The sequence below is a fragment of the Nannobrachium achirus genome (genome assembly GCF_963921795.1).
Source record: "Nannobrachium achirus genome assembly, chromosome: 18".
Classification (NCBI taxonomy): Eukaryota; Metazoa; Chordata; class Actinopteri; order Myctophiformes; family Myctophidae; genus Nannobrachium; species Nannobrachium achirus.
This window is the reverse complement of record NC_137825.1, coordinates 48,857,619-48,882,080: the sequence shown is the minus strand read 5'-3', so window position 1 is coordinate 48,882,080 and position 24,462 is coordinate 48,857,619. Positions and strand designations below refer to the sequence as shown.

General features: G+C 42.1%; 1 protein-coding gene across 2 annotated transcripts in view; it reads right to left on the bottom strand.

Moving 5' to 3' along the window:
• cog7 (component of oligomeric golgi complex 7) overlaps positions 1-24,462 on the bottom strand; it is a 62,791-nt gene that overhangs the window by 28,079 nt on the left and 10,250 nt on the right. For both annotated transcript variants that reach the window (XM_080747075.1, XM_080747076.1), the window contains exons 3-7: positions 22,447-22,563; positions 19,613-19,781; positions 5,941-6,023; positions 4,377-4,499; positions 1,142-1,340 (exon numbers count right to left, since the gene is read on the bottom strand). In XM_080747075.1, coding sequence (XP_080603201.1) covers positions 1,142-1,340; positions 4,377-4,499; positions 5,941-6,023; positions 19,613-19,781; positions 22,447-22,563 — 691 coding nt within the window. The remainder of the gene's footprint in view (positions 1-1,141; positions 1,341-4,376; positions 4,500-5,940; positions 6,024-19,612; positions 19,782-22,446; positions 22,564-24,462) is intronic.

The window sequence follows — 24,462 nt, the reverse complement described above, 5'->3', positions numbered from 1 at the left end:
TTTTGAGAAGCCAAATCGGATCCCAGATCAGCAGCCAGGGAATTTTGTGAATTCACGCTCTTTTTGGCAATATGCCGAAATTATTATTATTTTGGAATTATTGATTGTACATCGTACAGAGGGTCAAATTATCGTACAAATACGATAATTATCGTACATCTGGCAACACTGATTATAATTTACAATAGGCATTTAGCAGAAGCTCTTTTACAGGAGTTAAGCGGCATGAAGACAATGGTCACGTAGAGCAGTGGTTCTCAACCTTTTCAGGCCGCGACCCCCCAAAATAGTAATTTTTATTTTTTTATATTGTGAAAATAGCCGATCTACATGCTCGAGGCGTTGTGAACATGTAGATCGGCTATTTTCACCATTTCTGCCTCTAATATTTGTCAATATGGCCAATGTTTAATTTGTCATTTTAGAGCTATGAAAAAGTCCTTAAATTGCCACTTTAGAAATGTGCATGTGCCCTCTATACACTTAAACGTTATGCTGGTTTGTTTACTGTTGAGTGAGAAAACAATGTTGCACATTAAGTTAATCATCTGGAGACCCTCCAAAATAACCCCGCTGGGGCCCCAACCCACAGGTTGAGAACCACTGATCTAAAGCAGGGGTTTTCAAAGTGGGTGACGGGGCACCCTGGGGTGCCATGACGGCAGTCAGTTCTAACCAAAATGGCTATTATCTCAATGTTTTCCTCGCAACATAATCACTAAAATATCGTCACTGTCGGGCAGAAACCTCGTATCTCCAAGTTCTAAATGTGTACGTCTTTTGCCCTGCTTCATCATACAAGACCGTCGCACAAAACTAGTGAAAACAGCCGATCTACAAGCACACAACGCCTCGCATCGCGAGGCGTTGTGTGCTTTTAGATCTGCTGTTTTCACTAGTTTAGTACATTTTATAGATGATAAATACAAAACGAACGGTTTTGGACATACAAGGTTTCCACCCGACAACGACGATATGCTATAAATATAAGGTGCTGGGAGTGAAAATTACAATGTCGGGGTGCCTCGGATTAAAACAATATTTATGAGGTGCCTTGAGACAAAAATGTTTGGGAATCCCTGATCTAAAGTATCGTCCATTCGGCTATTGCGTGTGCGTGTATGACCCGGTGGGGACAGACCCAGGTGGGGAAGCATGGCGGCCTCCAGGCCGCGTCCGAAGGCGGCGGTGGTGTGGTGGAGCTCCAGCAGGGTGTCCAGGCGCTCCTCCTGGGCGGCGTGCTCCATGGCCGCGCCCAGACACACGGGCACGGAGGGCACCGCGGCGCCCAGCGTCTGGATCAGCAGCACCGTCACCACCTCGTACGGGTTCTTGAACACCTGGGGGCAGAGGAGTGGTCATCGGGAGCAACGCGTGAGAAAATGCTTTTGTGGTGTCATGCAAGCACGCCATAGAGAAGATGAATTAAAGGCCTAGAATTATTGCATGCTTTAACCAGTGAAAAATAGCAGATATACAAGCTCGCAGCGCGGCACCGAGTGCCGCGCTGCGAGCTTGTAGATCTGCTATTTTTGAAAAGTCGTGAAAATGTGTGAAAATCTTTGAATATATGTATTTTTTAAAGCGAACGTTTGTAACTCAAATTTTGCTTCTAGGGGGTCCCTGGAAGTAAATATTTTGAGATGGGGGTCCGTGGCCAAATACATATCATCTTGGGGGTCCTTCACATGAAAAGGTTTGAGAACCACTGACATAGTAGTCTTTCAAGAAGTGAAAAGGACCTTTTCTTTGACGATGGCTGGCCAGACTGCTGACATAGAAACATAGGTTTTTCAAAAAATCTTAGAAGGATTCAAAGAAAAGACACGGGTCAAAATTCTGTTTTTTCAAAAATAGCAGATCTACAAGCTCGCAGCGCGGCACCGAGTGCCGCGCTGTGAGCTTGTATATATGCTATTTAAAGTTAAAAGTATTATAGTTAATATAATATAGTTAAAGCATAAAATAATGATACACATTAATGTGTACCCGTTCTAAATGGGTTAATTTGCAAGCGTGACTCGTGATGACATTGGCGATCTCCATATATGGGCATAAAAGAGCGGCAAACCCATTCTGTTAAGAGTGGTTCCTCTGACATCACAGTGACATCAGAGCATGATCTCAGAGTGACAAACCCATAGAACCACAGTGTCAGGCGTGACAGACAGAGATACAAACAGACAAGCTGTGACCGTTTTCATAGTGCAATTATTGCGAGCGTAGGTGGCAGTTTAGTATGAAACTAAGCGGTCACATCTTGTCTCCGTCCGTCTATGCTCGGTTTGGCGCTCTGACATCAACCTCTGACATCACTGAGATGTCAGGGGAACCACATTAACAGAATCCCTTTTATGCCCTTATATGGAGATCCCTGCATGTCAACACTATTAAACTGCTGCCCAAAAAATACCCCTTTGTAGGGCTTCTCCGCCATGCCCGAGGAACCCGAAGATGTAATAAGCTTTAATAAAAATAAAATAAAAAATGATCGAAACTGAACTAAAATAGGTCGGAACTAATGCTCCGGGATCGGTTTCTACACGGACACATTATGGAGCGGACCGACGTCCTCTATTCCAGCCCGTTAGCTTTCTGTGTAAACACCACGGCTTACAGATGGAGAACGGATGGAATACTGATGGAATACGCGAACACACAATGCATAGCATAGTGTCCGATCGCGCACGTTGGGAACTGGATTAGCGCCCGCGTTAACAGGTAGGAGAAGCCAGCAGTGAAAGACATAGAAAAATCTTCGGTTTCCTAGGCTGTAAACAACCAATGAGTTAAGCCCATATCTGACAGGACTTCATATGGGAATGCCCACATATGGAGGCTACATCAGCCACATACCACACTAACAAATAAATATCATTTTGGGGGTCCTTCACATAAAGGTTTGAGAACCACTGGCATAGTAGTCTCTCAAGAACAGACTAACTGAGCTCCAGTTAAGTGAAAAGGACCTTTTCTTTGACAATGGTTAGCCAGATTGCTGACATAGAAACATGGGTTTTTCAAAAAACCTTAGAAGGATTCAAAAGACACTTATAGAATCGGGTCAAAATTCAAATTTTCACGATTTTTCAAAAATAGCAGATCTACAAGCTGGCAGCGCGGCACTCGTTGCCGCGCTGTGAGCTTGTATATCTGCTTTTTTTTCAATAGTTAAAGCATAAAATAATGATACACAATAATGTGTACCCGTTCTAAATGGGTTGAGTATAAACTTTAGGAGATTGCAGGCTGAGGTCCTTTAGTATCCAATTCAACTTGTAGGAGTTGAAGCTGAGGTTACATTCAGTCCCACAGATAAATATTGTAAAAAATAGCTGATCTAGCTTGTAGATCGGCAAAGCCGTTAGCGATACCGATCAAAGCCGATAGAGGCATTATCGGCCGAACGCGATCACTCACCGACCAATCGTAGTCTGGGTTCTCCAATATTACTTCTGAGACTCCTACATTCAATCCCTCGCATACTGTGCACAACCCCCGGGCACAGGACTAGTTATTGTAAATAAAGTATATTATCTAGTGCCAATCCCGAACTAATTAGGGAAAGGCACTAAAGTTAAATAAACACCCAAAGGCCTTTCTGAAGCCCCGGGCAAAATTTTCGAGCAGTCCGTCGGCCGCGATCTGTTTACATCGGCCCGCGAGAGCGTTGCGCGTTTTTTGCCATTGAATCCAATGCATCCTCAGATCTTTGAAGCTCTTTTTCTCTGATCTATGCTTTTATGGAAGAGGATAAGGTTTATTCACGGCTAAATCGCCGAAAATTGGGCTTCTAACAGTAGTGTTAGCCTATAGGTAACTTCAAGCTAACTTCATCCGGGTCATATTCATGACACGCACGAAAGTGTTCACGTGCGTCACGGCTGCGCAGTGGCGTCAGTTCAGAAAAAGCTAAGGTATGGCAACATGACTGGTGTCGCAAGACACCAGTCATGTTGCCATACCTTAAGAAGTACATATTTTTTCCCCCCGTTTCTACGGTTTCTTGGGGCTGGATATGGCAGCCTGGAATGGTTGTTCAAGTGCAGCTAAACTTGGCATGTTAGTAAACGTGCCACAATACCTTGTTAACGTGACCATTTCGTAACATTTTGTAGTTATTTTACTGTAATTTAACAACATAATACGGATAGACAAAGAGACATTCATGGATTTATATTTAAAGGTAACATTTATTTTCCCCCCTGGACCAAGTGTATGGCAGCTGCATACCCCTGCCATACCCAATTGACGCCCCTTCGGCTGCGCAAAGCAAGGCTTGTGCATAATACAGCTGGCTTTTCTGGTCACCCAGCAGCCTATGGCGCCCTCTAGCGGGCACTGTATGTGTATAATCACAGACAGACACACAGTACCTGGCTGCTCCACTGCAGCTGAGAGTGCCAGGTGGAGAGCAAGGTGTCGTAGAACTCAGAGAGCTGCTGGTTCAAACTCAGCTCACTCTGAGAGAGGTCCTGCCACAGACTCACCAACTGACCCTGGAGACACACACACATACGCACACGCACACGCACACACACACACACACACACACACACACAATTAGTTAGGAAGAGTCAGCCAGGTCTTTGACCAATCTGGGAACTAAATGGGGAGAGTGTTTTCTGCAGGTGTTTCAGTCCGAGTGTATCAAAAGGTGCGTTCGGAAATGCGCACCGCGTGTGCTCAGTGTAGTGAGTGCCTAAACCCAACCCTAATCCTAACCCTAATCTCAGTAAAACTATGCCTAAACCCCACCCTAACCATAACCCTAACCGCAGTAAAACTATGCCTAAAACTAACCCTAACCCGACCCGGTGCTCATTTCCGAACGCACCCTTTGATACACTAATACCAGCAGAAAACTCTCTCCTGAACTAAATGCTTACCACTAGCTTTCTTCAAAAATGTGTTCATAATGGTGTCTACTATCACCTCTTTTCCAACCGAACTCCCTTGGGAAACTTTGTGGGAGCCAATCAAAGTTGGGGTCTTATTGACATAACTATCCAGGAACATAATACAAAAAAATACATCTGCTTCAAGTAGCATGTGAGGGGTCAAACTAGGGATTTTTCACGATTCTGAATCCAATGCAAGCATTTGTTTTGCACGAAAAACATTCCTTGGGCATCGACTATTACGGACACAAACAGGCGCCAGTAGGGTTACACTCTTAAATGTGTAAAGTCACCCCTAAACAGAAAGGGCAGACGTTTGAGTACCAAATGTTAATATGTTTACGACATGTACAATAATTTATATGTTGAAATGTGTACGTTAATGATATGTTGATATGTTAATATCTTTTACATGTCTTTTTATCTTGTATGTCTCCTATGTGGTGGTATGTCTAAGATAAAGAATAAAGATGATATATGTGTAATAGGTTTACAACATGTTTAAAGGTGATACACCATGAAATGTCACTTTTCCTATTTTAAAACCTTTTTTGGGGTCCCACTAGCACCTTCTATCCTCACAAAGTCCCATTTCTGACCGTTGTGTCTTTCTCTGGTTTTGAGAAGGTGAAGGTTAAAAGTATCCCACGGGTTCTCAAAACAGGCTATCCAGATTTGCTGCCGATTGTGACGTCATCTGCCGATTGTGACGTCATCATCAAAAAATAAATGAAAATTAAAAAGTTTTTTTTTTTTTTTTTAAAGATTTTTTTCAAAAAGTTTTTTTTTTTTTTTTTTTCAAAAATATTTTTTTTTGGGGGGGGGGGGGGGGGGGGGGGGGGGGTGGCACAGTTCAGGCCAAAGGTGGTACTGCAGCTGAAATGCTCTGAGAGCCATTCAAAAATGAGAGGCTCTCTATTCAGGAGTGGTAATTTAGCCTCAAACCCTTTGAAAAACGTTTTTGGGACATAAACAATATGTCATAAATACTTTTTAAATGCATGGTGTATCACCTTTAATTGATGTATTGTAGTCTTACCTTATGACACTTGTAATAGTAGGCAAGGAGCTGAGGCATTCTGTCTATCTCTGTGAAGACTTTAACAAATAGCTTTGCTTGGTCTGAAAGGGAAGAGGAAACATTTTTTAGCCTCCATATTCCTTGTCAGTTAGAACATAGTCTCGCGTGGCCAGACTGGTGCCTAACGCGATTTGCAAATGCTCCCGGCATACTAGTCTGGTAGGAAGATAGGCCTCGCGCGCACCCGAGAGATATATTTTTCTAACCTACCTTTTTAGAATCCTTAAGGTGTCTAGTTAATGAATTTTTATGTTCCCAGATCCAATTATTGTCCCATATATGTTTTTTTTAACCATATGTTGTGTCCGTCCTGGATTTTTGGCTGTGAAAACGAATTACTTTAAATCAACATAGCTCCTGAACCATACATCCGACAGAAACCATGCCATGGTTCCATCATGTTTAGTGCATTAAAACCCAAATAAACACAAAAAAAGTCAAAATTCGCCTAAACTGGATCACAACAACTCCTCCCCCATGCACCCAAATGATATATTTTTTCTAACATTTGCATTTTTACAATCTTCAAGATGTGTAGTAAACAAATGTTGATGTTCCCCACTTGAAATATTGACACATGTATGTTTATTCTGGCATAGTGTTTGCTATAGTGAATCTTTGCAAATGCAAAAAAGAGAATGTAAAATCTACATAAGGTCTTAACTATACATTATTCTGAGACAAATGTCCAATTTGTCTGTTTCATTTTGGCATGAGGCATTAAGGGAGATGGCTAGTGACATAATATGTACATGTATGGATCATCAATGCTCAAATAAATGCTAAAATGCAGACAATTCAATAGGCGGATTTACATAAGGTCTTAACTATACATTATTCTGAGACAAATGTCCAAGTGGTCTGTTTCATTTTGGCATGAGGCATTGAGGGAGATGGCTAGTGATGGATCATCAATACTCAAACTAAAATGCAGACAATTCAATAGGCGGAATTGGGCCAGAGGACATAGGCATTTTCTTTCTTCAAAGTGTTAATATGAATGCTTTGCTTTAGGTGCTTGATACACACATCCCATCCTCAATTCAAAATAGTGCCAGGTTTTAATTTTGCCTACAGTCTTGGATATCTGCAAACAATATCAAATATACATGACATCTTAATTAAATGATATGCATACGTGGCGGAGAGAGTCTCAGGCCCAGCCTTGAAGCCTCAAAGGTCTAGTATCTCCCTCCATAGATATAGCTCTTTGGAGCAATGGTTAAGATATTGGACTTTCGCGTGGGAGGCCCAGGTTCGAAGCCCGGGTGGGGCGGCACAATGGTGCTTTGTCCCGGATCGGTCTTCCCCATAGGAGGAGGTCTAAAGGGGGGTGAATGTGGCGGAGAGAGTCGCAGCCCCAGCCTTGAAGCCTCAAAAGTCTAGTATCTCCCTTGTTCCATAGGGATATCCCTTTGGAGCGATGGTTAAGATATTGGACTTCGCGTGCGAGGCCCGGGTTCGAACCCAGGGTTACACATAGACAAATGACCCTATCTTGTTCTATTTTGGCATGACATGTCATGCCAAAATACTATTTCATACCAAGATTTGATTCTAGACAACCTCAGGTTTCCAATGGAGCCAACCTTGCCATGCAGGTAAATGCCTAATGATTCAAAGATAGACAACATTTTGGTAAGGGATGAACGGCCATCACCAATTTCCAAATGGACAATCGAGCTTTCACCTCGATTTATGTGAACGGAAATGTGTGAAAGCCTTCCCTGTACTGACATGCCACATTTAGGACAATCCCATGCAGTTTTGGGTAAGAACCATGCCGTTTTTTAATCCAGTAAAATATGTAAAAATGTATATCTGTTTTAGACCACATACATTAACTACTGTAGTGTCGTTATAGGGGCAACATAGCTGAATAGTTGGGGAGCCTGCCTGGGGAACCAGAGTCCCTGGTTGTCCCAGGTTCGATTCCAGGCAAGGGTAGCAATGTCGATGTGTGTGGAGGAAAATATCTATCTATCTATCTATCTAGACAACTGCACTGCATCTCACGTCAACACAATTAAAAGCACATTTCTAAAGCACATTTAACATGACCAGGTCACCCAAAGTGCTGTACAATTAAAAACAATAATAGAAAAGACATACCGGTAACAATGCAATATAAATAGCATAGAATATCAAAATAAACAAAAGCAAAACATTAGCATCAGTAAAGGAAGATCGTGGACTGCCAGTCTCAGCTAAAGATCAGGCAGGTCTTTAATAAAGACTGCAGCTCTGATGTGTAGGGGCAAGCTATCACAGAGCCTGAGGGGCCCCAGGCTGTCCTGCATAGACCACAGTAGTGTATCTTTTGACCGCTGTACTACATCTATAGACCACTGTACTACATCTATAGACCACTGTACTACATCTATAGACCACTGTAATACATTTGTAGAACACTGTTGTGATCTGTAGACCATTCTAGTGCAACTGTGTGTTGTATTCTGTTTACCACATTAGTGCAAGACTACTCAAATGCATCTGTTGACCAACAGGGGTTGACACTAAGGTCTCAGAGGCACTTGCCCATCGGGCAAGTACAGGTCATTTTCTACTTGCCCGAAGGTAATGCCCACTTGCCCGAAAAGTATATCGTCCATTATAAAATGATGGGTACGATTTTAATTACCGCTCAATTTAACACTTATTTCTTTACTTTCTGGGGCTGTGCGATAAAATGTCATACCTCAATACACCTAAATCCAAATACTTTAGCTATGATTGAATATGTCTATGGTTTCACACTTGTTATTTTATTTTTGCCAGACCCAGGGGGTCGGCCTACATAAGGCTTTGTCGGTCGGTCTGTCGGTCGGTCTGTCGGTCTGTCGGTCCCTCTTTTCCTCCTCTGCCTGTCCCTCTTTTCCTCTGCTCATCTGCCCCTCCCTTCCCTTGCTGGGCTGATTGCCTTGAGTGCCGTCACCTGTACAGGACCAGCTGAGTTGAGTTGGCTGACGAGCTGCTGACACTATAAATTCCTCAGCCCATCTCCAAGCTCACAAACATTTCCAGCTGCTCAGCCTATACAATCCTGTGTGTTCATGTGTTAGTTCAGTGCCATACTAGTGAAAACAGCCGATCTACAAGCTCACTACGCTTTGTTGCTGAGACTATAAAATCCTGTGTGTTCATGTGTTAGTTCAGTGCCATACTAGTTTTCATTGCGGGTCTGGCACGTCCAGGTGACCTGGTCTAGTTTTAAATGTAGCAACAGTAAAAACAGCACATTATAGTAAATAGTGCTCTTATTTTACATTCCACAGACCAGAAGACACAGCGCACTGGCCACGTTCAGGTGTTTAGACAGATATCTGGTGTTGTGTTTATAGACATTTGTGTCGCCTCTCAAATGAGCACTTGCCCTGTCGGGCAACCTGAAAGCCAACTTCACCTGCCCTGACGTTTTATTTACCTGCCGGGGGCAGGTGGGCAAGCCTTAGTGTCAATGCCTGACCAATGTAGTGTCTGTAGATGTAGTACAGTGGTCAACAGATGCACTACTGTGATCTATGCAGGACAGCCTCTGGCCCCAAGGCTCTGTAACAGCTTGCCCCTACACATCAGAGCTGCCCAGTCGACTGATATTTTATCTTATATTAAAGACCTTCCTGGCAGTCCATGATTTTCCTTTACATGCTAATGTTTTGCTTTTGGTATTCATTGGTATTTTATGCTAGGCTAATGTCTATTTATACTGCATTGTTATGTTTTTTTTTACTGTACAGCATATGGATGACCTGGTCAATGTGGTCATGCAGCGGCGGGCTGGCCGTCTGGCGTACCGGGCAGATGCCCGGTGGGCCGCCGGGGGGAGGGCTGCGCTGGGGCCGGTGGTCATCACGTAAAAGAAAAAAAAAGAAATTATAATAATGACGGTAGCTGAGAGGCCGCGTTTTTGTGTGCGCGGCCACACTCACCATTACGGTAGCAGAGGGACGTCACATGATTGGCCCACTAGCTTGTCTGTCAAGTCAATACCTGGGCCAGCCCGGCCCAGCAGCGCCAGCGGCCCTATCACAGGCTACAGTGGCCCTGGAGTACCACCCACATGTTGCTACAATCCCTCCTCCCCCACTCCCAGCCAGCCCGTCTTAGAGTGGAGAGGAGAGTGGAGGAGAGAGGAGTGTGGAGAGAGAGAGAGAGAGAGAGAGAGAGAGAGAAAGAAACAAACAAAACAATGTACAAATTCAACGAAAACAAACAGAGAAAATGGAGGAGTCAGGAGACCAAAAAACGTAAAATTAAAAGTGGTCAGGAGAAGGTGAGGGAGAAGAAAAGAAAAGCGTTCCAACAACACAGCCTCAGCCTGTGGTGTCGAGTTACAGTTTGCCGACCGAGTCAGAGAGTGAAGCAGTGCCAGCGGAGGCTGCTAGTTCCGAGGACGTTGTAACAGTGAGGAGGAGGAGGAGGAGGGAATTATACTTGTTGATGAGGAAGGCTTGCCACCACCATTATGTGAAGCCTAAGGAGCAAGTGGTGATGTGGTAAGCATGGTGGGGCTTAGCCTTTGTGTGCCCCCCAGCAAACAAGCATGGTTTGAAAAAAAAAAAAAAAAAGAAAAACGCATGGTGTGGTGTGGAAATAAACATACATATGCTCCTGCTACTCATGTCATGATGACATGGTAAAACAAAAAGTAAAACGGTTAGTATCAAGATCAACAAAATGGTTCAGAAATGGTTGTTTAGCTCTATCTATGAACACAGTTCAGTTGACTCAATCATGAATAAATAATACATAATTATTAACTAGAAACTGTCTGCAAGTTTGCAACTGCATGTGCATGGTGTGGTCTGACTGCCTGTGGTGGTGTGTGTAATGTGTTGCACCTATGCAGTTATGTAATGTATTGCCTGGAAAACAATCATATTCATTCTGAGTCATTAAGCACATTTTATGTCTCACAGTCACAACTCTCATGTGTTCCACATTGTTCCAGTGTAAATAAGCAGAAAGGCTTACTAGGATCTCCTTTTAGTTAACCTTGTACCAGTGAACTGTAGGCCTACTGTCATGAAACTGAACCTGTATGACAGTATAAATCACTGATAAGGTCAACTAAAAGGAGCTTTTCGGCTTATTTACACAGCCACTTTATGTATCTCATATAACATTGAAAGACAGACGGATAGAACACAGTACTTTCTTTGCATAGAATAACATCAATTACAAAATCAAAAAAATAAGAATAGAAGGAAAATAAAAATAAACAGGTGAACTTGTAGATCTGCTACTTTATGTGTTAAAAGACAACAAACTAAAATAAATGATAGTGCCACAGAATAAATGGAACTTAATATCTGAGCTTGTCTTGTACTTTCACTTTGGTGTGCTGCTTTTTCCACTCATGTGGATCTTTGAATTCAGTGTCACTGGCACTGTCAGTACACATATTGTTTCAATCATGGTGTATTTTTGTTTATTTGTCTTCAGTTTCAGCATTATCATAGGTAATACAACAATTACTATTAAAACACTGCATTATCTTGCAGTTACAATAAAGTAGCACAATCATTTACTTTTGTCATGCTCTATATAACCTATACAGTATGCTGCACATTAAGCAATTAAATACAACACTCTAAAATATAATATAACCCAAGTGTGTGTCCAACTCTCAGATCAATATGCTTGTTTTCCATTCTAACTAGCCAAAGTTCTGATTGCATGCAGAGTGCAGACACATTTTTGCATGTAATCATCATGTCCATACTTCACCCATTCATAACAGTCCTCTACTTCTCATTAATCACATGTCTAGGTTTGTGATAGACCCAGTACATCATCTCAAGTGAAGATTCTTGTAAGAGCAACAAACTCCCCTTGTTGGTTACTGTAGGCTAACTTATGCAATTTATGGGTTGTGTAGTTGTCTGTAGTTATAATTTATGTTGTTGTTGTTGTTGTTATTATTCCATAAAGATGGGGGTAATAAGAGCTTGTGTACTGTATATGTGCCTCGGCCCGACGGTCGGGTCGGTACCGTGTCTGCACGCGCGCTGGTTGGGGGCTGGTCTGGTCCAAGATGCCAGGGCTGAATTTTAGTCCCAGTCCGCCCCTGTGGTCATGTTAAATGTGCTTTTAATTGAGTTGAGATGCAGTGCAGTGGTCTATATAGATAGATAGATACCTATTTTCCTCCACACAGATCAACATTGCTACCCTTGCCTGGAATCGAACCTGGGACAACCATTCAGCTATGCCGCCCCTGTAAAGAAAGTAGCCTACAGTAGTTAATGTATGTGTTCATAAACAGATTTACAAAAGGCGTAAATTACATATTTGTACTGAATACAAAAAACTGCATGGTTCTTACCCAACACAGCATTAGATTGTCCTAAATTTGGCATGTCTGTACAGGGGAGGCCTTCACACGTTTCCATTCACATGAATCTACGCGAAAGCTCAAGGGTCCTTTTGAAAATTGGTGATGGCCGTTTATCCCTTGCCAAAATGTTGTCTATCTTTGAATCATTAGGCATTTACCCCCCCCCCCCTGCCAGACAAGGTAGCATGACAAGGTTGGTTCCATTGGAAACCTGACGTTGTCTAGAATCAAATCTTGGCATGAAATGGTATTTTGGCATGACATGTCATGCCAAAATAAAACAAAATAGGCTAATTTGTCTATGCATCATTAATTAAGACATGTATATTTTAAATGTTTGCAGATATCCAAGACTGTAGGCAAAATTTAAACCTAGCACTATATTTTGAATTGGCGATGGGATATGTGTATCAAGCACCTAAAGCATTCATATGTATAACAATTAAAAAAAATGAAAAAATAAACATAAACTCCTTCATTTGTATTGGTAAATGTCCTCTGTCCCAATTCCGCCTATTGAATTGTCTGCATTTTAGGATTTATTTGAGTATTGATGATCCATAAATGTACAAAATTATGTCACTAGCCATCTCCCTCAATGCCTCATGCCAAAATGAAACAGACCACTTGGACATTTGTCTCAGAATAATGTATAGTTAAGACCTCATGTAAATCCGCCTATTGAATTGTCTGCATTTTAGCATTTATTTGAGCATTGATGATCCATACATGTACATATTATGTCACTAGCCATCTCCCTTAATGCCTCATGCCAAAATGAAACAGACAAATTGGACATTTGTCTCAGAATAATGTATAGTTAAGACCTTATGTAGATTTTACATTCTCTTTTTTGCATTTGCAAAGATTCACTATAGCAAACACTATGCCAGAATAAACATACATGTGTCAATATTTCAAGTGGGGAACATCAACATTTGTTTACTACACATCTTGAAGATTGTAAAAATGCAAATGTTAGAAAAAATATATCATTTGGGTGCATGGGGGAGGAGTTGTTGTGATCCAGTTTAGGCGAATTTTGACTTTTTTGTGTTTATTTGGGTTTTAATGCACTAAACATGATGGAACCATCAAATCTTCATATCAATCAATTCATCTTGCAAAGACGAACATAACATGGGGTGAATGGTTTCTGTCGGATGTATGGTTCAGGAGCTATGTTGATTTAAAGTCATTCGTTTTCACAGCCAAAAATCCAGGACGGACACAACATATGGTTAAAAAAAACATATATGGGACAATAATTGGATCTGGGAACATCAAAATTCATTAACTAGACACCTTAAGGATTCTAAAAAGGTAGGTTAGAAAAATATATCTCTCGGGTGCGCGCGAGGCCTATCTTCCTACCAGACTATACAGTCTGGGGCACGGAAATAAAAACGATGAGTGCGAGATAAAGCGGATGTGACGCAACCGCTCCCTTGGTGCAGTAGCAATAACAAGTCCTACTGGAAGCGTACATGTCTCCTTTCAGTATTTTTTGGGACGTTATTTCGTCTTTCTCTGGTGTTGTTGGTGTTACTTCAATGATGTTTTCAGATGTTTTCTTAACCCATTTAGGCCTAACATTATTTAACGCTTTAACTATTGAAAAATAGCAGATATACAAGCTCACAGCGCGGCACCGAGTGCCGCCCTGCAAGCTTGTAGATCTGCTATTTTTGAAAAAGTCGTGAAAATATTTGCAAATCTTTGAATATATGTATTTTTTAAGCGAACATTTGTAACTCAAATTTTGCTTCTGGGTGGTCCCTGGAACGAAATATTTTGAGATAGGGGTCCGTGGCCAAATACATATCATTTTGGGGGTCCTTCACATGAAAAAAGTTTGAGAGCCACTGACATGGTAGTCTCTCAAGAACAGACTAACTGAGCTCCAGTTAAGTGAAAAGGACCTTTTCTTTGACGATGGCGAGCCAGATTGCTGACATAGAAACATAGGTTTGTCCAAAAAACCTTGGAAGGATTCAAAAGACACTTATAGAATGAGGTCAAAATTCAAATGTTCAAGATTTTTCAAAAATAGCAGATCTACAAGCTCGCAAGCGCGGCACTCGGTGTGCGAGTGTGCTTCTGTTATGTTTCCAGTGGGACTACAGTCCAGTGCAGCAGTGGCTACTTCCGATACTCGCCGTTCGGGAGCTGCCGTTCCAGACTCTATATAGCATTCGGAGATTTTGGAATAGTTGTCTGGCTTCGCGAGACTAGTTAGAACAGTAATGAACAGGAATGTGAATGTTGAATTGACCATTAAATAAATGATAAATGGTGCATTTTATATAGCGCTTTTAATCCAAAGCGCTTTACATAGATTGTGCATTACATTCACCCATTCACACACACATTCATACACCGGTGGCGGAGGAAGCCATGCAAGGCACCAACCTACTCACCGGAGGCAATTAGGGGTTCAGAGTCTTGCCCAAGGACCCTTCGACATTAACTCAGGGGGAGCCCGGATTCGAACTGGGAACCCTTCGGGATTTATACCCTTCGTGCTCTAATACCAGTTTCTCTACCCCTGAGCTATGCCGCCATTATTCACACAGTGATCACTTCTCTCAAGTCATACTTGGTATGGGGAACACTGAGCAGGACGTAAGAGCAAAGTAGCCACCCTGCGAATATTAACTCATACCCTGCCAAAAAAGACGTTTTTATAATAAAAACGTCTTTTTCACTATGGACCTCCCTGCCAGACGTCTTCTGGACGTCTTTTTTAAAAAAATAATAAAAAAAAAAAAAAAAAAATTTGGACCTCCAACAGTGTACTAGGCATGATCGCGATCGCGAAATTGCATGTTTAACCCCCATACCAACCCCATCTTTCAAACATGGCAGCCATGTTTGTTTACATTTGAAGAAAACATAAGGGCAGCCTTCTCCTGAATGCCTGAACGGATTTCCAAGCGGATTTTTTTGTTTGAAAGCTGTGAAAAGCATGCACATGCATAGTGCATGATCTGTGCACGAATGTGTGCACCAGCGTGCACACTATTTTTTTAACCCTTTGTTGGTGAACCGGCACTATATGAGGTCCCCACTTTAAATATGGCACCGACTGAGTTAACCCATTTAGGCCTAGAATTATTTAATGCTTTAACTATTGAAAAATAGCAGATAAGGCTGGTCTTGTAGTGCAAGTCTTTGAATACCGGTATATCTTTTTTTTTTTTTTTACATTTTTTAATTAACACCTTCTAAGCCAAGGGGAGCCCCTTAATGTTAAAACCGTACTATATCGCACATCCCCCCAGGGACTCTCAGCCACGTCGTACATTCCCGGACTTTGTCTTTAAAACCGGAATAAAAGCTTTTGATCCGAAAATCGGCGATCGTCTAACCTTCCCTAGTCACCACTCGTGCACTGATAGCTCATGCAGACCGTGCATGAAGCAGAGGTGACGTCAGCGCCTCTCCTTCTCCAAGGCTACTCCCAGCCATCCGTTTGCTGTCTGCACACTCGAGCTCCTACAGCAGCCATGCTTGGGGCTATGCTAGCGAAACTTTTCAGTTCTGTTCTTCAGTCACACATGGACTATTTGCGGGGACATTTACGTGAAAGGATCGCGCACGCAAAACGCACGGGGACATCGACGATCGGCCAAAACCCCCATTCTATCCCAACGGAAATCGAGAAAATCATGGTGAGTTACTGGCCTGGGGGGAAAAAAAAAAGAAAAAACAGCGGCGCTGTTCAAGATGGAGGGGCTGCGGGGTCATGTTTATAAACATAATATTATGTCTCAGATCACAATACAATAATAGAAATGTCACGGCTAATCTACCAACCACCATTCTATTTCGGACGTCAAGGTGTTAAAGAATTTGCTTCCCTGGAACAACGTATTTTGAGATGGCCAAATACATGTAATTTAAGGGTCCTTGACATGAACAAGTTTGAGAACCACTGGTCAGCCCGATTCTTGTACAGATATTACAGGAAAAACTAAACCTTTGACCCACCCATATCTCACATAATTCCCATTTAGGCCTAAAATTAGTGGATGCTTTAACTATTAAAAAATAGCAGATATACAAGCTCACAGCGCGGCACCGAGTGCCGCGCTGCGAGCTTGTAGATCTGCTATTTTTGAAAAAGTCGTGAAAATGTGTGCAAATCTTTGAATATATGTATTTTCAAAGCGAACGTTTGTAACTCAAATTTTGCCTCTGAGGGGTCCCTGGAACTAAATATTTTCAGATGGGGGTCCGTGGCCAAATACATATCATTTTGGGGGTCCTTCACATGAAAAGGTTTGAGAACCACTGACATAATAGTCTCTCAAGAACAGACTAACTGAGCTCCATTTAAGGACATTTTCTTTGACGATGGCTGGCCAGATTGCTGACATAGAAACATAGGTTTTTTCCAAAAATCTTAGAAGGATTCAAAAGACACTTATAGAATCGGGTCAAAATTCAAATGTTCACGATTTTTCAAAAATAGCAGATCTACAAGCTCACAGCGCGGCACCGAGTGCCGCGCTGTGAGCTTGTATATCTGCTATTTTTGTAATATTTAAAGCATAAAATATTGCGTCATAATGTGTTCAGGCCTAAATGGGTTAAAACCTGTCCCGGATAGGTGCGTTCATTTCTTTCCCCCGCCCAGAGCGGAATGTTCTGTGCGCAACATGAACCGGGAAGAAAAGTAGCGTTCGTGCTCTTATGCTTGTGCGTCTGGTGGGTTCCGTGTGTTAGGGCAGTGGTTCTCAACCTGTGGATCGGGACCCCCAGGGGGGTCCCCAAATTATTTTGGGGGGTCCCAGGATGATTAACCTAATGTGCAACATTGTTTTCTCTCTCGACAGTAAACAAACAAACATAAAAAGTGTATAGAGGGTGTCTGCACATTTCTAAAGTGACAATTTAAGGACTTTTTAATAACTCTAAAATGACAAATTAATCATTGGCCAAATTGTCAACTATTAAAGGCAGAAATTGTGAAAGTAGCCGGTCTACATGGTCATTTTCACAATAGAACCATGTTATACAAAATGTAATGCCGCAACTCTTAGTGCTCGTCAGGGCGGGGGTAGTCTCGCGTAGCCAGACAACTACCGTAAATCACCAATTAGTAGCCCGGGCGTTTATTTCGCAAAATGGGGTCGGACCCCGGGCGCTTAAAAGGGACCAGGCGGCTATTGGTAACAGGCTTTTATTTATTTTGGCACTGGCCAGCACTGGGCCATTATTTGGTAATTTTTTCTTTCTCAAACTATATAATAGTAATAATAATCAAAATGTTATAATAAATGTTATAATTATTATTATTATTATTTTAATTGTTATGAACACCCAGAAAATAGCACATTGCGATCTATTAGACCAAACCTCATTAAAAAAATATCAAGAGTGTATGAAAGCCTTTTAAAATGTATATATACTATATTTATACTAAGGGAATCTTTCTCCAAAATAATCTATTACCGCATGCCAGCAAAGACGCATCAACGACCCAATTAGCGCAAAGTCCTGCAGCTGGTGCTGGACTGTCACTGGACTCGCTGACGTACACTGAACAGCTCCACTATCCTGACATTAAACCATTATGGTATTGCATTATGATTAAGCTTTCTGCATTCCCCTTGCACCTCAAAATAATGGATTACTTCTTCAAAATGCAGACTGGATAACAAGAGGCAGCAACAGTAGGTAATGAGTCATTCTGATCCAGCTGGTCTTTATATTGGCCACAATGATGGCCAGTCTTTCTCCATCACAACGTTTAAAGTAGCCTATACTCACGCAAACTTTGCATTGTAGCAACGTTTTAGACAGTAATGAATGATGGTCAGTGCGCAGAGAGCAGCAGACTCCTTTTCTTTTTTTACTCTCTCTTTTTTTGGTGTCCTTTGGCAATCTGTTCCCCGACGCACAGTGCGTCCTGCGCGTCATGGTAGCGCAGCACTGGGCCGGGCACCGTATAGCCTACATTTGGCTTAGAAGTGTCTGTCCACAGGGCTGTGAGGCTGTGAGCTTGTAGATTTGCTGTTTTCGGCGCACTCCACCGTGACCGTCATGCAACATATGACCCGTAGCAACGCACAGCGAGTGCGGTGCGTTGCAACGTGCTGTCACAGCACTGCTGTGAGCTTGTAGATTTGCTGTTTTCAGCGCACCACATGCAACATAAATGACCAGTTAAGTTAAATAAATAGCAAATAATACCAAACAACCAAACAAATAATAGCCCGGGCTCTTACATAAAACCTAATAAGGATAATATTAATTGCAAATAACGGCCCAGGCGCTTATACGAACCTTGCGCTTATTTGAAACAGGCGTTTATTGCGCAAAATGGGGTCAGACCCCGGGCGGATATATGGGACCCGGCGGCAGTTTGCCACCGGGCGATTAATTGGTGATTTACGGTATTCCACAATCTCCGAATGCTATATACTGTACAGTCTGGAACGGCAGCTCCCGAACGGCGAGTATCGGAAGTAGCCAGTGCTGCAATGAACTGTAGTCCCTTTGGAAACATAACAGAAACACAATAGCTCAGACAAAGTCATTCGAGCGGCATATTCTTGTTATGGGTGTATAGTTTAAGAAAACGTTTTAAAACATCATGGAGGTAACACCAATAACACCAGAGAAAGACGAAATAATGCCCCCAGAAGTATTGAAAGGAGACTTAACGCTTCCAGTAGGACATGTTATTGCTACTGCCCCAAGGGAGCGGTTGCGTCACATCCACTTTATCTCGCACTCATCGTTTCTATTTCCGTTTGCCAGACTGTATGCCGGGAGCATTTGCCCAAATCGCGGAGGCAACAGTCTGGCCTCTCGAGACTAGGGCGGGGGTATTTTGGGGGTTGCGGTTTATGGGGCACAAAGGCGTGCTCCACTCATGGTTCCACAGATATAAAGAGCTAGATGCCTCGTTCTCCTCTGCAGTTAATTGGAGCGATGTGCAAAAGTTCTAGTCCGGACTTCCTGAAAAAACCAAGGGAACGCTGTCAGTCAAAGTGACTACTGGCCAATCACAGCGTGTCTTTTCCGTGACTTATCCAAGGACCACAATTCAATTCAACAGAGCCAGTTCCGATGTTGCGCTGCTCAGCTGTTCTTATAGGCTGCATACGTAAAGACCAGCCCCTACCTGCCTCTGATTTGCTTACCGACTTCCGTATGTGTGACGCACGCGGAAGCAATGAACACGGAAGCGACGAAGATTCCCTTAGTTGCTCAATGCATACGCCCCCTAGCCGAAGGAGGCGTCTAGCTTTCTATGTCTATGCATGGTTCTCTTACCCAGAGACATGGAGTTGAAGGTGGACACGATCTGGGGACTGGCCATGGCTTCTAGCCGGTTCTTCAGCGCCTCTAGGTGCACACACTTCTCAGAGTAGTCAGGCGTGTCCACCAGCATGGCCAGGCTGTTCTGCATGCTGGTCAGCTTCGACGAGATCACCGCAAAGTCCTGGTGCAAAGCAAGGTGGGAGCAGATTCACATTAAATGCCCCAGGTGGCGCCAGAGTCATCCCCTCTAGCTGCCCAAATTTCTCACATCCACCTCCATTGTAGAATACAAGGCCCTGTTGCGTCAGTGCATGCGTGATGACATCACTTGGTCACATGACCGTAGTCAGGATGTTGTTGTGAATCACCCTGTATGGGCTAGTGTAGCATATAGCTGTTGTTTGCCGATCATATTTTGGTCATTTTGCCAGCCATGCCCACAGTTTTAGCCATAAAAAATACATCAGAGATAAAGGGCTTTACAGTTTGTGGGCAGATTTCCCCAAAAGTTAGTTAGTACAGTTAACACACTGAAGTGCCTTTGATTAAACAATGATTTAATCGCAGAGTGCCACAGGTATTTTATAGATTTTTCCTTATTTCAGAGAATCAGAGTAAGTAATCAGAGTTAATGTAACCCGTGTATTTCCGGAATTTCCGAGCGATAGCATTTTCTTTCACTCAGAACAGAAAAATGACAATCGCTGCCATCGGTGCTTTTGTAACGGCCGTTAGAGAAGGGCTCGTTTTAAACATGAACGTGATCTGGAGTCAGATTACGAGATACATCCGCGTTTGTGAATCTCAAAACACTCGCCTGTATGGAAAACCGGATTTCCTGATAACGTCATCTCCCGTTGCATTCTGGGAATTGAAGTGTTTCTCTTCAGCCGCGGCTGCCCCAGACAGTAAATTACTGTTTAAACATCAAAGAGTTTGATGTGTGTACACCCACTGTGTTAATTGAGCTTGGCTATATCCATCCCTTCCAAGCGAATCGGGTACATTTCTAAACTACACCCTCATCCCTATACGGTAGTTGAGGTACTATTCTAGGCAAAAGTTACACGTTTCCTCTACTGCAGGGGTTCCCAAACTTTTTTTGTCTCAGGGCACCCCATGAATATTTTTTTTAATCCGAGGCACCCCTACATTATAATTTTCACTCCCAGCACCTTATATTTATAGCATATCGTCGTTATCGGGTGGAAACCTTGTATGTCCAAAACCGTTCGTTCGTCATCTATAAAATGTACTAAACTAGTGAAAACAGCAGATCTACAAGCACACAACGCCTCGCGATGCGTGGCGTTGTGTGCTTGTAGATCGGCTGTTTTCACTAGTTTTGTGCGACAGTCTTGTATGATGAAGCAAGGCTTTGCTTTACCAAAAGGGTACGTACGCATTTGAAACTTGGAGATACAAGGTTTCTGCCCGACAGTGACGATATTTTAGTGATTATGTTGTGAGGAAAACGTTGAGATAATAGCCATTTTGGGTAGAACTGACTGAAAATAACTTTGTACGTAGAGTTTAAAATCATACTAAATATTTTTTCAAGTGTCCAAATAAATTCCAAATATTATCAAATGATCTCACGGCACCCCTGGACTGACGTTACGGCACCCCAGGGTGCCCCGTCACCCACTTTGAAAACCGCTGCTCTACAGCCACGTAACCTAGAAATAATGCTTAACTATTTAATTTTAAAAACATTTAGCAAGAATTAGGAACTACACAGACAACTGTTTAACTCATTTCCTGCTATCCCCGTCGAAACCGGAGATTTCCCGCTGTACCACTCTGCGATGCCAGAGGAGCCCGAAGATTTAATTAGCTTTAATCATTATGAAACGATTAAAAGTATGGTCGCTGATTATAGCCGATTCTGGCTCTTTAGGCCCGCCTCCTAACTGTATCCGGTCCTATTTCAGGTTTGGACCGGATCTAGGTTTCCATATCCGGTCTGAGGTCCAATCATAGCTCCCATAGGTTTTCAGTGTAAACAAGGAAGCAGCCTGCACGGTCATACCATCGTCTTTTTTCGCGTTTTTTTATTTATTTGGTAGCTGTTTGATTCCACTACCCGCCTGGCATATGATCTGCGCACATATCGTCTGCTATGTGCACGAATGAGTCCACGTGTCCATAGCGCACAGCTGGCTGTTTCCAATGTTTTCTTATGTAACACTGGCGGATACAGCAGGGATACAGCCTGGCAACGGATATGTCTATTCCAATGGATTTCTTTTTTTATTCGAAAGCTGTCATCGAGTCTACCCGTCTACTACATGAGTCGCGCACAGATCGTGCACTATGCGTGCACGTGGCCACGTTAAAAGGTAAGGAAAATGTGGCAGGAAAACACTTCAGCCTATTTTTAAAATAGCAGCAAATGAGTTTAAGGACAATTTTGTTTTTTTTTATTGCGTTTACCGTGCTAAAATGTGGGGCATGTGTACGCATGGGGCATGCGTACAAGTGGCTAAATATGTCTTTTTAGACACAATAAGCCAGCAGTTTCTTTATCTCTATTTACAGTAACACTTCTAGCCCCCATAAGTCACATCCAACCATGAAAGGTTGTGTTGTATCTAGGGAATGGGCTTATTCTGTGTAAAATTACATATTTAGCCACTTGTACGCATGCCCCCAACCAGTGAAATAAGAATCTCTAAAACAATAGAAAGAAGTAAATGAAATAATTTTAACACTCATCTTTTATATTCATTAATTACAATCTAAAATATGAACCTGTGTTGTAAAAAACGAAAGTTGTCCTTTAAACCGGTTGCGATAAGTTGACAATCTCTTCAAGAAAACATCATCCTCATTTCCGTTGTCACCTGAGTCTTGAAAGTCTCCTCGATGTCTGCACTGAGCGTGGTCCATTTGTCGGCCTCCTGCAGTGCCTCGGCCGCCTCCTGCATTCGTGATTTCACCTGATCAATCTCCACCAACACCTGTTGGATACAATTCAATTCAATTCAATTCAATTTTCAATTCAAAGGAGCTTTATTGGCATGAGAAAACATAGGTTTACATTGCCAAAGCAAGTGTCACAAATACAATAAAAACAGTTGAAAATGGGGAACATAATATACATTGGGAGGGGGTACAGCATTGCGTAAACAGAGCTATGTCGCATTGTGACATTTTATATACAGTATATACAGGCAGGGTGTAAAGCTTTTGAAACAAATAACAGCATTATTTTTTCTCAAAATGCATTTAAAGGTAGCGGCTCTGTTTCATACTGTATGTGCAGTAGGTCTAGATGTCAATCCATGGTTTATAGTCCTTAGGGTGGTTACAAACCACACACACATAAGAGAAGAGAAAAGTGTGATTATGATCATCAGGGGTTCCCACACATTTTTTGCAATTAATTTCCCAAACTTTTCCCAAACTTTTCCAGAATATTTAACCCAATTTCTAGGACTATACAATAATTCAGCTCAATAACAGGTCGCTTACTCCTATGCGCAATGCCCAAAGACAGGTAGTGTATGCCAGTGGTTCTAAACCTTTTCAGGCCGTGACCCCCGAAATAATCATGTTTTAACTGGGGACCCGGCACCCTGACGAGCACTAAGAGTTGAGGAATTTTGTATAACACGGTTCTATTGTGAAAATAGCAGATCTACATGCTCACAGTGCCTCGCGTTGCGAGGCGTTGTGACTTGTGAGCATGTACAGTAGATCGGCTATTTTCACAATTTCTGCCTCTAATATTTGACAATTTGGCCCATGTTTAATTTGTCATTTAAGCGGTATTAACAAAATCAATAACCAAAGACAATGCATAGCTATTTTTTCCAGGACCTTCCAGGACCCTTGATAAATTCCAAAACTTGTCCAGTACTGGAAAAATATTTTTCTAATTTCAAAATATTTCCAGGAATTTCATGACCGTGGGAACCCTGGATCATTAACTACACCAATCAGGTTTATATTGAGTAATATTACAAGTTTGATGTGAACTTGGACGAAACTTGCAAAACAGTTGTATCATTCATTCATAAAGCATCATTTGGACACTGTTCTGCCCTGCACTTAATCACTAATGCAGTGTAACCCATTAAGATTGTACAATGGCTCGTTTCATTTTATTTTATATATATATACTTCTTCCTAAATGTTGTCTACGCTGTTTTTAGTTTTAGGACCTTTTATGTTTTTAGACAGGCTTAATGTTTTTATGTTGCACTGCAAGGGACTGAGGGTGAACGTTATTTCATTTTCTTTACGTTATTTCATTTTCTTTATGTATGTATGTATATGAAGGAAGTGACAAATACAAAATAAAATGATTCTGATTCTAAGACATGATTCTACAAATGCCCTCTTAAATCAGTAGTTCTCACACTTTTTTCAAGATTTTTTAAAAACAGAAGACGTACAGTACAAGCTTGCAGTGCGGCAAGAAGAGGAACTATTAAAATTCTTATGTCCTGATACCATCTGTTTTCTACATCACAAAAAAATCAAGTCACTAACACTTCTGCACTCAAATAAGTGATACTACTACTTCAGTCAGGTTTACTGATGGCGATCTGGAAGACCCTTTCACATTGTAGCAGCAGCAATACTGCTGGCGTGAAAGGTATGGCTTAAAGGAGTAGTTCACCCCCAAAATGACTTTTTTTCTATTGATTACTCATGCCATGGAGACTAGAGTTCAATAATATTTTTTGGTTTTTGTCGCATTCCTAAGACAAAAATTTGATAACAATAAATTTACCCCCATTCGTTCCGGATGGTGACCCGTTTCGAAACGGGTCACCATCCGGAATCAATGGGGGTAAATTTACTATTTACTAATTTTTGTCTTAGGAATGTGACAAAAACCAAAAAATATT